This window comes from Callithrix jacchus, chromosome 15 (assembly GCF_049354715.1).
Source record: "Callithrix jacchus isolate 240 chromosome 15, calJac240_pri, whole genome shotgun sequence".
Lineage (NCBI taxonomy): Eukaryota > Metazoa > Chordata > Mammalia > Primates > Cebidae > Callithrix > Callithrix jacchus.
In genome coordinates this window covers 30,526,592-30,539,804 of record NC_133516.1, presented here as the reverse complement: position 1 = coordinate 30,539,804, position 13,213 = coordinate 30,526,592, and the positions used below count along the sequence as shown (strand labels likewise).

The window sequence follows — 13,213 nt, the reverse complement described above, 5'->3', positions numbered from 1 at the left end:
TAGGACTCTAAGGGCAAGAATTCTCATCATCATCTCTAACCCTCCACAGTCCTTAGTTGATGGGGAACAAAAACCAAGGATCAGTGTAGGGGCCTGTCTTAGACAAGACGGTGCCTCATTTGCCCTGTGTTCCGCTTCCCTAATCCAGGCATGTGTATTCTGGCTGTTCTTCAAACCTAGCTTTGCTCTGAGCATCTGCTGACCATTTTAATTCAGGAAACCCATTCTATGGCTTCCTTGACAAAGAAACCCAAGAGAGAAAGAACAAACAGCCTTCTTTCTCAGTCATATCAGTGTTTTTCCTTGCCACCAGCAGAGTTACCTTTTTCTTCGGTCCATTTGTGTGCACGTAGACTAGTTTGTCTTTTGCATGTGAGATGCCAAGGGCTCTTCCAATCACACTGTTGAGAAGATTTTTGGGCTGTGGGAACTCTTTTAATAAGTCCCTAGAAGCTAAGAAAATAAGAACAAAACATTACAATTGTTCTTTTTCTTTTAAAAACTCCATGGTGCAACCCTGGGCTGGATTCTGAGGATGTTGGCTCATGACCCCAAACCACCCAGGAGCATCTTGAAAAACAAAGGAGGAATGACTTCAGGGTTTACAGGGGAGAGTGGGGCAAGACCCACTTGAATAATTCACTCCAATAACCACCTCTTGAAAGAAAAGGGCTAATGACCCATACACCACAGAAGGGAATGTACCAGCATCCTCTTCCCCGCCCGACCTCCTTATTTCATACATCAGCTACAGAAGCCTGGTTGGTTAATAAACCCTCCTAGTCTGATGTCTGAAAGAAGGTACTAAACAAACAAACAAACAAACAAAAAATACAAAACAAAAATTCACCACACACACAAACTGGAGATCAAGACAATGCAAGGCCCCTCCTAAAATGATACACACAGAAGAGAGGCCTGGCCGTATGTATCTCAAGTGATGAGACCCAGACACTGAATACCAGGCCCCGGCTCTCAAGTATACCTAAGCACACTGCAAAAGGCTTCCACAGAGCCAAACTATGTGTGGGGACTGATTAAAGACCTCTACAGCTGGTCACAGTGGCTCATGCCTGTAATCCTAGCACTTTGGGAGGCTAAGACAGGCAGATTACCTGAGGTCAGGAGTTCAAGACCAGCCTGACCAACAGGGTGAAACCACCGTCTCTACTAAAAATACAAAAATTAGCTGGGATTGGTGGCTAACACCTGTAGTCCTAGCTACTCAGGAGGCTGAGGCAGGAGAATCACTTGAACCCGGGAGGCAGAGATTGCAGTGAGCCGAGATCACGCTATTGCACTCCGGCCTGAGCAAAACCCCGTATCAAAAAAAAAAATTAATTAATTTAAAAAGACCTCTACATCTGAGCAGGAATGAGTTATTCCTCCTCCAAGTTCTCTGGAATCACAGAGAAAACTGATGCATCAGATACCATGAGAGGTGCCTTGCTTCTTTTCACTTGTTTTTTGGATCAATCCCAGAGCAGAAATGGGTGAGATGTCTACCTAGAGGAAGCTTGTACCAGACACAAGGCTTAACCAGGTCATGAAGAGGTCTGCTAGGAACATGGGGGGCGGTCCATATTCTCCACTCTAGACTCTGGCAGTTCCAAAAGGAGCACTCTATATGCACATGTGCACCTGCATGTACACTGATCACCCGGGGAGCTTTTTCACCACATGGGCATCCAGCTCCCCACAGGGCACCTGAGAATGGCAGCGATGTTGGAGGAGGCTCTTTATTTTGAAAAAAATGCCTCCAAGCATTCTGATGTAACTCTGCTGCTGGTTTGAGATTGTTTCCTTGGAACAGAGTCCTGTGTCAAGTGGCCAGGATGGAGAACACCTGGTCCGGTCTCCCTCTAAGCGGTCACTTGTAAAGCAACTAAGATTCAAGCAATTAAGAAACCATATATAAGTGGACTTCGGGGGACTGGTCACAGAAGTACCTAACTCTGAATAGCCTAGTAGATCCACTGGTTTAACAACAGAGGTGCACTGAGACCCCCCCTTCAGCTTTATAAGGTTGGTGGAGACTGGCGTTCTCTACCCAACTTCGATGCTTTCGCCAGCTTTATTCTCTGCACTATTCGGGAGGCACAAAGCTGGAGTCCACCAGAGCAGTCATTCTGTATCTATTTGAGATCCTGATGTCTCAGGAGTATTTTGGGCTATTTCTCACACTGGTGAAGGCATGCTTATCCCTAGAAGCTCTAGCCCTTGTTTACTCACCCTGGCAGGAGTTGGACTTTTACTCGTTTTCCTCACTGTCTCGAGGTCTCGCGCCTCTCAACTATTCCTGCCAGAAGCAGGTAGGTTCTTAAGGGTCTATTTGGGCCTGTGCCACGCTAAGCTTTACAAACAGCAGGGCGGCGTCCCGCCGGCGGATGGCGAACTTGGCCGCTATGAAAGAGAGGACCCCCGGCCGCTAGGCCGGGTTTCGGCCCGCGCCCCTAGCGCCGCCATCCCAGGAGTCAAGGGCGTAGCCGCCCACCCTCGCTGCTGCCCTCACCGTTCACCATTGTTCCGTCGCCTTCCCCAGGCCCGCCCGGGGCCATCCCTGACTCGGCCTCGGTGCAGTCGGAGGGGGCGCAGCCTGAGGAGAAGCTGCGCGACCGACTCTGTGGTCCAGCAGAGCGGGTACCCAGCGGCCGCAGGCGCGGGGAGACGCCGGCGACCAGCCCCATGAACCTCTTGGCGGCCGCCATCGTGCTCCCGCCGACCCCCGCGGCCTGTGTGCTGAAGAGACCTGGCGAAGAGAACGGGAGCAGCCGGCCTGAGCTCTGCGCGCCCCCTGCCGGCCGGGCGGACCCGACGGCCGAGCCTGGACGAGGGCATCCGCTCACTACAGCCCTGAGCGCCCAGGAGTAGGCAGGCTCGGCGCGGCCCAGGGCTTGGAACCTGCCGAGCTCACTCTCCGGCAAATCTAAACCGGCAGTCACGTGGATCGGAGGCAGGAAGACGGAATGGGTCTTTGGGGGAGAAAATAATGCTAGGCCTTAGCTCAATGTCATATAAGGAAGCGAAGTTAGTTCCCTACCAATTGTTCCTATCTCTCAACTTCTCAACATGCTTCTGGCAAATCGGCAGCCCCATTTTGTTTTTGTTTTTTTGAGATGGAGTCTTGCTGTGTTGCCCAGGCTGGAGTGCACTGGCTAGATCTCGGCTCACTGCAACCTCTCTTCCTGGATTCAAGTTATTTTCCTGCCTCAGCCTCCCAAGTAGCTGGGATTACCGATGCCTGCCACCACACCCAGCTAATTTTTGTATTTGCTATTTTTTTTTTATTTTTAGCAGAGACCAGGTTTCCCCAGGTTGGTCAGGCTGGTCTTGAACTCCTGACCTCAGGTGATCCAACCACCTCGGCCTCCCAAAGTGCTGGGATAACAGGAATGAGCCACCACGCCCTGCCACCCCATCTTATTTAATGGCTTACAAAGTAAACCTGGTGAAGATCTGGAGCCAGGACAGGGTGTGGTGGCTCACAGCTGTAATCCCCACACTTTGGGAAGCTGAGGCAAGTGGACTGCTTGAGCCCCGGATTTTGAGACCAGCCTGGGCCACATAGTGAGACCCCAACTCTATTATGTTTAAAAACGAAAAAGATCTGGAGGCAGGCCAAGGAAGACCTCTTCTTCAACATAAGCAGAAACAGATGTAATCCCCAGGGCTGGAGGGGAAGGTGAAAACACCCAACTTTGGAAACCGCCAGGAACTGAGCTGGTCCAGCGTGAAGTCCAGCAGTGAAATTGCTGTTCCTGGCCGGACGTAGTGGCCAACGCCTGTAATCCAAGCACTTTTGAGGCCAAGGCGGGCGGATCACCTGAGGTCGGGAGTTCAAGACCTGCCTGACCAACATGGTGAAACCCCATCTTAAAAAAAAAAAAAAATTGCTGTTCTGCACTTGCTGGAACGCCAAATAGGATTTCATTTCCAAAATATTCTGCCTGGATCTTAGCCAGGCTCATTTCTCTTCTGCCTCCTATGGCCTTGAGGAGCAGGGCTCTGGGTCAACTAGGAATTAGACTGAATCTGTATGTTGAGGGTAGTGACAGCGCAGAGCCAGGGCCTCAAGGTCTCAGTCTCTTGGCGGGGCAGGGGGTGGGGGAGCACAGTGGGAGGGAGACTTGTGTAGGAGGTAGTGGCAAAAATATTAAGGGAAAAACGGTAGAGAAAGTTACACGATATAGTCTCAAACCCTTTCGAAAAGCCTGCAAGTTTTTTCGTATTTTCAGGAGAAGTTTTGGCTGAAGGCAGCCTAAAACCCCCTTACATTTAGTTAATAAGTAAAGCAAAGGCCAAACATGGTGGCTCACGCCTGTAATCCCAGGCACTTTGGGAGGCTGAGGCAGGTGGATCACAAGGTCGAGAGACCAAAACCCATCCCGGCCAAATGGTGAAACCCCATCTCTACTCAAAATACAAAATATTAGCTGGGCATGGTGGTGTACAACTGTAGTCCCAGCTGCTCAGGAGGCTGAGAGAGAAGAATCACTTGCACAGGGAGGTGGAGGCTGTAGTGAACCAAGATTGTGCCACTACTCTCCAGCCTGGCAACAGAGCAAGACTCCATCTCAAAAACTAAAAAATAAATAAGTAAAGCAAACAGTTAAAGTATGTAGAAAAGTTTACCTAACTTGTTTACTCATGTAGTCTTAAAACTAACCTTTAAGCTGGATGGCCCTCTCATGAAAAAGTTGACCAAAGATATTACCCCTGATGGTGTTTGCTTTAAGCATCAGAACCTGTCCTTTAATCTCTTTTTTTTGAGATGGAGTCTTGCTCTCTCACCAGGCTGGAGTGCAGTGGCACTATCTCAGCTCACTGCAATCTCTGCCTCCTGGGTTCAAGTGATTCCCCTGCCTCAGCCTACTGAGTAGCTAGGACTACAGGCACATGCCACCACACCCAGCTAACTTTATTTTTTAGTAGAGACAGGGTTTCACCATGTTGTCCAGGATGATCTCGATCTCTTGACCTCATGATCCACCCACACAGGCCTCCCAAAGTGCTGGGATTACAGGCGTGAGCCACTGCACCCAGCCTTTTTTTTTTTTTTTTTTGAGACAGGAGTCTTGCTCTGTCGCCAGGCTGGATTGCAGTGGTGTGATCTCAGCTCACTGCAACCTCTGCCTCCAGGGTTCAGGTGATTCTCCTGCCTCAGCCTCTCCAGTAGCCAGGACTACAGGCATGTGCCACAACGCCCAGCTAATTTTTGTATTTTTAGTAGAGACGGGGTTTCTACTAAACCAGGATGGTCTTGATCTCTTGACCTCATGATCCGTCCACCTTGGCCTCCCAAAGTGCTGCGATTACAAACATGAGCCACCATGCCTGGCCCTGTCCTTTAATCTTTCAATCTAGCAGTGTTGACCCAAGCCTTTGTCAATTAAACTTTACTAAATAAATGCGAGTCTCACCGGCTGAAGGCCGGCGGTTGCAACTGTTTACAGCACTCTCCAAGGAGTCTCTAAGAAGCAACAGACCCTCAGCTGAACTGGCAAAGCGTAGTATCTGTGTGTCAGTGTACTTTATTCATCCGTCACTGAGTCAAGGTCTGCAGGACAGACCCCTGCAAGTAGTGATCCTGACAGCCTTGGACAGAGGTTGTCAGTGTAGCTGGAGGTAAGCTGGGAGGGAGGGATGTGTTTGCTTTACAAGTACCGGTCTGAATCTGATAAGCCCTGGGAGAGCTTGTTAAAACAGGCTGCCAGATGGTTTGAGCCTGAGCAGAGACATGATGCAGCCTCTTCCATGAAGGCAGAGCCAAGATCATGGTTTCAAAAGGGCCTGTAGTTTGCTTCTCCATACACACTAGTGTGTGTGGAGGAGGCCGCCAGAGCACCAATGCCAAGTAAGAAAGTGAACCAAGTCAGAAACTTCTGAAGTAGAAGTGTTCTAAAGGTGGTGAATCACAACAAAAATCATAGTACTCTTTGTAGTAAAATTCTTAAGCATGTTATTTTCTGTTGAAGTTTATAATCAAAGGAAAAAAGGAATGTTTTATACTGTCTACTAAAAGACAAGGATCATAGCACATACTAAAAGACTCTAGATGGCATCCAGCCCAAGAGGCAGGCTCCAGGCCTACTCACTCAGCAGGCGCTGAGCTGTCACTGCACCAAGTCTTATTGGTTTGGTTTCAGTTTGACATCTCACGGGAGATTTCTTATTGCTCAAAAAATGAAATCGAGGGAGCAACTCATGCAGGGAACACCCAGGATTAAAAAAAAAACAACTCACATTTGTTAGTAACAGTTACTTTTTTTACTAGATCTGTAACTTCTGTAAATACACACAGCATGTAATGATTTCTTAAAATGTGTTCTGGCAGGTCATGGTGGCAGAGGCCTGTAATCCCAGCACTTTGAGAGGTTGAGGCGGGTGGATCATGATGTCAGGAGTTCAAGACCAGCCTGGCCAAGATGGTGAAACCCTGTCTCTACTAAAAAATACAAAAAATTGGCAAGGCGCGGTGGCTCACGCCTGTAATCCCAGAACTTTGGGAAGCTGAGGTGGGTGGATCACGAAGTCAAGAGATAGAGATCATCCTAGCCAACATAGTGAAACCTTGTCCCTACTAAAAATACAAAAATTAGCTGGGTGAGGTGGCACACATCTGTAGTCCCAGCTACTTAGAAGGCTGAGGCAGGAGAATCGCTTGAACCTGGGAGGCGGAAACTGCAGTGAGCTGAGATCATGCCACTGCACTCCAGCCTGGCAACAAAACCAGAGTCTCAAAAAAAAAAAAAAGAAAGAAAGCAATACAAAAAATTAGCTGGGCGTGGTGTTGGGTGCCTGTAATCCAGCTCCTCAGGAGGCTGAAGCAGGAGAATCGCTTAAACCCAGGAAGCAGAGGTTGCAGTGAGCCGAGATTGTGCCATTGCACTCCAGCCTGGGAAACAACAGTGCAAGACTCCATCTCAAAAAAAAAAAACAAAAACCAAAAGTGTGTTCCTATGTGACAATTTTGTACAAATTTGTTATTTTCCATTATTATTTCAAAATATACATTCAAACTTAAAATTAAAAAAAAAAAAAGGCTGCTGGGAGCCACCCTCGGTTTCTTATTCATTAGGTCTGGAGTGGGGCCCAGGAATCTGCATTTTTTGAGATGGAGTCTCGCTCTTGTTGCCTAGGCTAGAGTCCAATGGCATAATCTCTGCTCACTACAACCTCTACCTCCTGGGTTTAAGGGATTCTCCTACTTCAGCCTCCAGAGTAGCTGGGATTATAGGCACCCACCAGCACACCTGGCTAATTTTTTTTATTTTTTAGTAGAGACGGGGTTTCACCATATTGGCCAGGTTGGTCTTGAACTCCTGACCTCAAGTGATCCTCCCATCTAGGCCTCCCAAAGTGCTGGAATTACAAGCATAAGCCACCACACCTGGCCAAGAATCTGCATTTTTAATTTTTTTTTTGAGACAGTTTCTCTCACTGTCACCCAGGCTGGAGTGCAGTGCCATGATCTCCACTCACTGCAACCTCTACCTCCCGGGTTCAAGCGATTCTCCTGCCTCAGCCTCCCAAGTAGCTGTGATTACAGGCACCCACCACCACACCTGGCTTGTTTTTTTTTTATTTTTAGTAGAGACAGGGTTTCATTATGTTGGCCAGGCTGGTCTTGAACTCCTGACCTTGTGATCCCACCAGCTTTGGCCTCCCAAAGTGCTGGATTATAGGCGTAAGCCACCTCGCCCGGCAGGATCTGCATTTGTAACAAGTTCCCAGATGATGCTAAAGCTGCTGATCTGGCACGACACTCTAAAAATTGCTGGCCTATGAAAAGAACATGAAATTTGAGTCCTAATACTTGGGCTTAGCCTAAACTATATGACTTGCCAGCTGAGAACCATAGGCAATATCATCAACTGGGAAAATTAGAACAACCTTCTCTACTCATTCTGTGTGGCTGTGGTTAGGTTCAAATGGGAATATTTAGAATAAGGCTTTGCATAGTGCTGTGTTAAGAGAAGCCCCTGCCCACTGAGGTCTGAAACAAGAGGGGACAGGTCCTTTAGAGACAGACCTGGGCAGGATGGTACAGCTTTAACTCCAGATTTGCCATTTACTTCTCAGTGGGTTTTTTCCAGCAAAGGGGCAAAAGGGAGGGTGGCTTTGGCAGCAGCTGTGTGACACTACAAGTGTCACATGGGGACACCAGCATCTGTATCAAAAAGCCCTACCCAGGTCATCAATATTAGGAATGGAGAACATGATTCTCCCAGGACTTTGCACTTGGCCAGGTGGCACATTAATTTACCAAAAGCCTAGGCTTCCAGATGCTTTAGGGTAGGTTTCAAGGACTGTAGCAGCCCAAATTCCCTCAAGAGAATCCAGAAGCTTACCTAGCCTGGTAGTGGCTGTGATGCCTAAGGACAAACTTTGAAAATGGTAGCTGACAGCTGAAGGAGACAACAGTATAGACAGAAAGGCCCCACCTGGACAGTAGGACCCAAGCCCTTGTGGCACTTGAGGAAGCCCTCAAGATAGCACTCTAACAGCCATTTACCATAAGGTTGAAATGCCATGATTTCTTAGATTTGTTTCCAAAGAGTCCAAAATGAATAGCTATACACAAAGCAACACTGGCCATGAGTTGTTAATTGTTTGAGCTCGGTGACAGGTACGTGGGGGTTCATTGTATCTTTTCTAGTTTAGAACAACAGACATTTAGATTTTTTTTTTTTTTTTTTTGAGTCAGTCTTGCTCTGTCACCCAGGCTAGAGTGCAGTGGTGTGATCTCAGCTCACTGCAATCTCCACCTCCCAGGTTCAAGTGATTCTCCTGCCTCAGCCTCCCTAGTAGCTGGGATTATAGGCACCCACCACCACACCTGGCTAATTTTTGTATTTTTAGTAGAGACGGGGTTTCACCATATTGGCCAGGCTGGTCTCTTGGTCAAGCTGGTCTCGAACTCCTAACCTCATAATCCATCTACCTTGCCCTCCCAAAGTGCTGGGATTACAGGCATGAGCCACTGTGCCCAGCCAGACGTTTAGACTTTCATGTTAAAAAAAAATATCAAGGAATGGACCCAACTAGTTTGTTCTCAGGGGATTCTTTGTCCCAGATATGGTTTGGCTGTGTCCCCATCCAAATCTCATCTTGAATTGTAGCTCTCATAATTCCCACGTGTTGTAGGAGGGACCTGGTGGGAGGTAATTGAATCACGAGGGCAGTTTTCCCCATACTGTTCTCATGGTAGTAAGTCTCACAAGATCTGATGGTTTAATAAGGGGAAACCCCTTTCACTTGGCTCTTTTTCTCTCTCGTCTGCCACCATTTAAGATGTGCCTTTTGCCTTTCACCATAATTGTGAGGCATCTCCAGCCATGTGGAACCGTGGGTCCATTAAACCTCTTTTTCTTTATAAATTACCCAGTCTTGGGTATGTCTTTATCAGCAGCATGAAAATGGATTAATGCAGTCCCCTTTTCCTATTCATTTATTTCAACGGGGTTCTAACAGCAACAGTCACCCTGAGCAAGTATTTCACCTCCTCAAACCTCACTGACTCTTTTAAAATGAGGGCAACTCTTTACAGCAGCTCTTGGCACTCTTCTGTGATCTTCTCACTGGTCTAGAGCAGGAGTTGGCAAACTACAGCCTGCAGACCAAATCCAGGCCCCTGGCTGTTGTTAGAAGGTTTTATTGGAACATAGCCATGCTCATTTACTATGTTGTTCTATTATGTTATTTGCATTAACTATGACTGCTTTCATTCCACAATGGCAGAGTTAAATAACTGCAACAGAAAGCATATGCCCACACAGCCAAAAATATTTATTACTTGACCCTTACAAAAAAAAGTTTGCCAACTCCTGCTCTAAAGGACTTTAAAGACTGGACATGGTGGCTCAGGCCTGTAATTCCAACACTTTGGGAGGCAGAGGTGGGTGGATCACCTGAGGTCAGGAGTTCAAGACCAGCCTGGCCAACCTGGTGAAACGCTGTCTCTACTTAAAATACAAAAATTAGCTGGATGTGGTGGTGCATGCCTGTAATCTCAACTACTCGGGAAGCTGAGGCAAGAGAATGGCTTGAACCCAGGAGAAAGGTTGCAGTGAGCTGAGATTGCATCGTTGCACCCCAGCCTGGGCAACAAGAGCAAGACTCCATCTCAATCAATCAATCAATCAATCAAGGACCTTAAAGAAAGTCAGACAAAAGGCAAGGTGCACTGGCTCATGCCTGTAATCCCAGCACTTTGGAAGGCTGAGGCAGGCAGATCACTTTAGCCCAGGAGTTGGAGACCAGCCTGAGCAAAATAGTGAAACCCCCTTCTCTACTAAAAATACAAAATCAGTTGGGCATGGTGGTACATGCCTGTAGTCCCAGCTACCAGGGAGGCTGAGGCACAAGAATTGCATGAACCCAGAAGGCAGAGGCTGTAGTGAGCTGACATCATGCCACTGCATTCCAGCCTGGGTGACAGAGCAAGACTCCACCTCATAAATTAAATAAATAAACAAACAAAACAAAGACAAAAAAAGAAAGAGGGCTTGAGGCATGCTCCCCTTTCTTTACACCAACATTAAGTCTTCTCCACATTCTTGGGGGAGAGAAAGTTGACTCCTTTGCCTGTGAAAAAGGAGAGAAGTTCTGAAAAAATAAAGGGTTTAACTGGCTCAGCGATCTTCCTACCCACTTCTGGAATTGAGTATGACATCTGGTACTACATGTGCTAAACAACTACATCAAGCAGCACAGAATTAAGGTATAAGGGATCTGCTGAATACATGGGAGGATGCTTTAGGAACCTAAACTTTGGTGGTCCCAGAAAAAGGCATCAGGAGGAAACCCAAGATAGGTTCAGGCTTTGGGGAAGAGCAGAGAACTTCTGGAGGGAAAGAGAAGGGACCACCAACACTAAAGAAACTGAGGATCTCAGCCAGTATTTTGGCAACTTAACTATATTTAGATATTTTACACATGGTCAAAATGGAAAGAGAGGATCCACTTGGCTGGCAAGGAGAGGGGTAAGGGGAGCTACAGGAGCCAGGTTGGGGGCACCAGACCACCTGTCCTCCTGGCTTCCCCTTCCACATAAGCCACAGGTCTCTTTTTTTTTTAATCTTTTTTTGGTTTTTGTTTTGTTTGTTTTTTTGGTTTTTTTTTTTTAGTCAGAGTCTGCTCTGTCACCCAGGCTGGAGTGCAGTGGTGTGATCTTGGCTCACTGCAACCTCCACCTCCCAGTTTCAAGCAATTCTCCTGCCTCAGTCTCCTGGGATTACAGGCACCCACAACCACACCTGGCTAATTCTTTGTATTTTTAGTAGAGATGGGGTTTCACCAGGTTGACCAGGCTGGTCTTGAACTGCTGGCCTCAGATGATCATCCACCTGCGTCAGCCTCCCAAAGTGCTGGGATTCCAGGCATAAACCACCGCACCCAGCCAGCCACAAGTCTCTTGACGTAAACCACTACATCAAGAAGAGGGGACACATCTATACAAGGCAATGGACAGGAAAGATCAGTTTTGTGGCCCCCAAGATCCTGCCAGAAGTGTCATCCCATGGTGCTTTCTGTGTCTCAAAGCTGAGTGGGTGGGCAGAGTGACAGAACAGCCAGAGGTGAGTTTCTTGATGTACTCACACTTTACCATGGAAGGAAGCCTTGGGAAGACACTGGCAGTGGAGGGAGGAGGGTCAAGAAGATAGGGAGGTGATCATTTTTTCAGTTCCAAAGCTGATTCTGCTGAGTACTGTGATGGATACAAATAGCCACCATTTTCTGTGCACTCTTTTCCTTATGTGAACACCAGAGAGACTGTTGCTGCAACACATCTCCTAAGGGTAGGAGCACCACTGAAGCCTCTAGGGAGCTAGAAAGCACAAGGGAGAGGCCTAATTGCTATCCACAGGTTAACAGGCTGCTGCTTCTAGCTGAGAGAGAAAAGGCAAAATGCACACACCCATGGATGCCTCCTGGAGGCACACCTGTGAGGAGATCAACAGGCTCAGGGGTCTGTGCTCTCTGGGGAAGTGTTCTCCTCTGCCTGTGCTCAAGAAGGCACTGCCTAGCTGGCTACTTCATTAACCCCTACTAACCTTCTTCAAGCTTAGCCAAAGCACATCTGACACTCTCAGAGCCACTCACCTGCCATGTTGGAAATGTTAACGTTCAGCCTTTTCGAGTTACAGGGCATTTTAAGAAAGAAAAAAAAAAGGGCAATCAACTCTTGTTTTGGTAACGGTAGGGGGGCTGGCATTTCTTGAAAACCTAAGTCAAATGGTGAGGGGGCTAGAAGTACTCATTTCTATCCTGCTGTCGGGACCCTGGCAGCAGGAGGGCAGTAGGTGTGGAAACTGCCTGGGACGCAGCGGCAGCAGCGTAGGCTGCAGAAACTGAGGCGCTCTGTGTTCCCCGCACCCCTCCTGAGCTCTTGACCGTCAAAGCACTTTATAGACAGAGCCTAGAGTAGACAGGCTGTCTCCAGATGAGGCAATGACTCTATGACCTAAAACAGTGCTCCTTCCACTAGGCAGAGGGGTGTGAACAAGCAGCCTGAGAGCAGCGGGTCAAAAAGACTGCCAGGAGCACTGACCAAGGCAGGAATGGAAATGTCTATTAATACTAGTCTGAGGGAGCCGGGCACGGTGGCTCATGCCTGTAATCCCAGCACTTTTGGAAGCTGAGGCAGGCAGATACCTGAGGTCAGGAGCTCGAGACCAGCCTGACCAACACGGAGAAATCCCCCTCTACTAAAAATACAGTATTAGCCGGGAGAATCACTTGAACCCAGGAGGCAGAGGTTGCAGTGAACCGTATATGAACACCATAGCAGCCAGCCTGGGCAACAAAAATGAACCTCCGTAAGTCTGAGGGAGGAGAGGAGGTGCTCATGTATAGAGATGCTTCCCTGGGTTCTATCCCTGGCCCCATCCCTGGGTACTGGTAAAGCCTGAGGTAAGCTGCCACTTACCTGATGCTCTAATATTCTCCCCAATCAAAAGGACAACCTACCTTGCCAAATGGACTGAGACACATTTTAATGTCAGTAAAGTGCTTTGAGGTGCCACAGGGGAGACAGGAAAGTGATCTGTGTGTATCCCCAAAGCCTCCAAGATGGAGAGCACTAAGGCTGAGTCAGGACTGTCTGTTCCAGCCCTGCTACAAGCAGCCTGCTCTCTGAGCCACCTCATCAGGGACTTCTAGGAGCCTCAATGCCCAAGCCCTGCAGATTCTCCATGCTGGTGCTGAGAGA

General features: G+C 48.0%; 1 protein-coding gene across 10 annotated transcripts in view; it reads right to left on the bottom strand.

Annotated features, from left to right (window-relative positions):
- DHX30 (DExH-box helicase 30) overlaps nt 1-13,213 on the bottom strand; it is a 53,237-nt gene that overhangs the window by 19,657 nt on the left and 20,367 nt on the right. For 3 of the 10 annotated variants that reach the window (XM_078350729.1, XM_003734835.5, XM_008981580.5), the window contains one exon: nt 323-453. Coding sequence is in view for 5 of the 10 variants with exons in the window: in XM_003734835.5 (XP_003734883.1) it covers nt 323-453 (131 nt within the window). In the remaining 5 variants the exon portion in view is untranslated. Of the gene's footprint in view, nt 1-322; nt 454-2,232; nt 2,730-11,601; nt 11,831-12,105; nt 12,135-13,213 lie in introns of those variants that run through there. The other 7 variants (XM_078350730.1, XM_078350728.1, XM_078350732.1 and 4 more) reach the window with 4 other exon arrangements.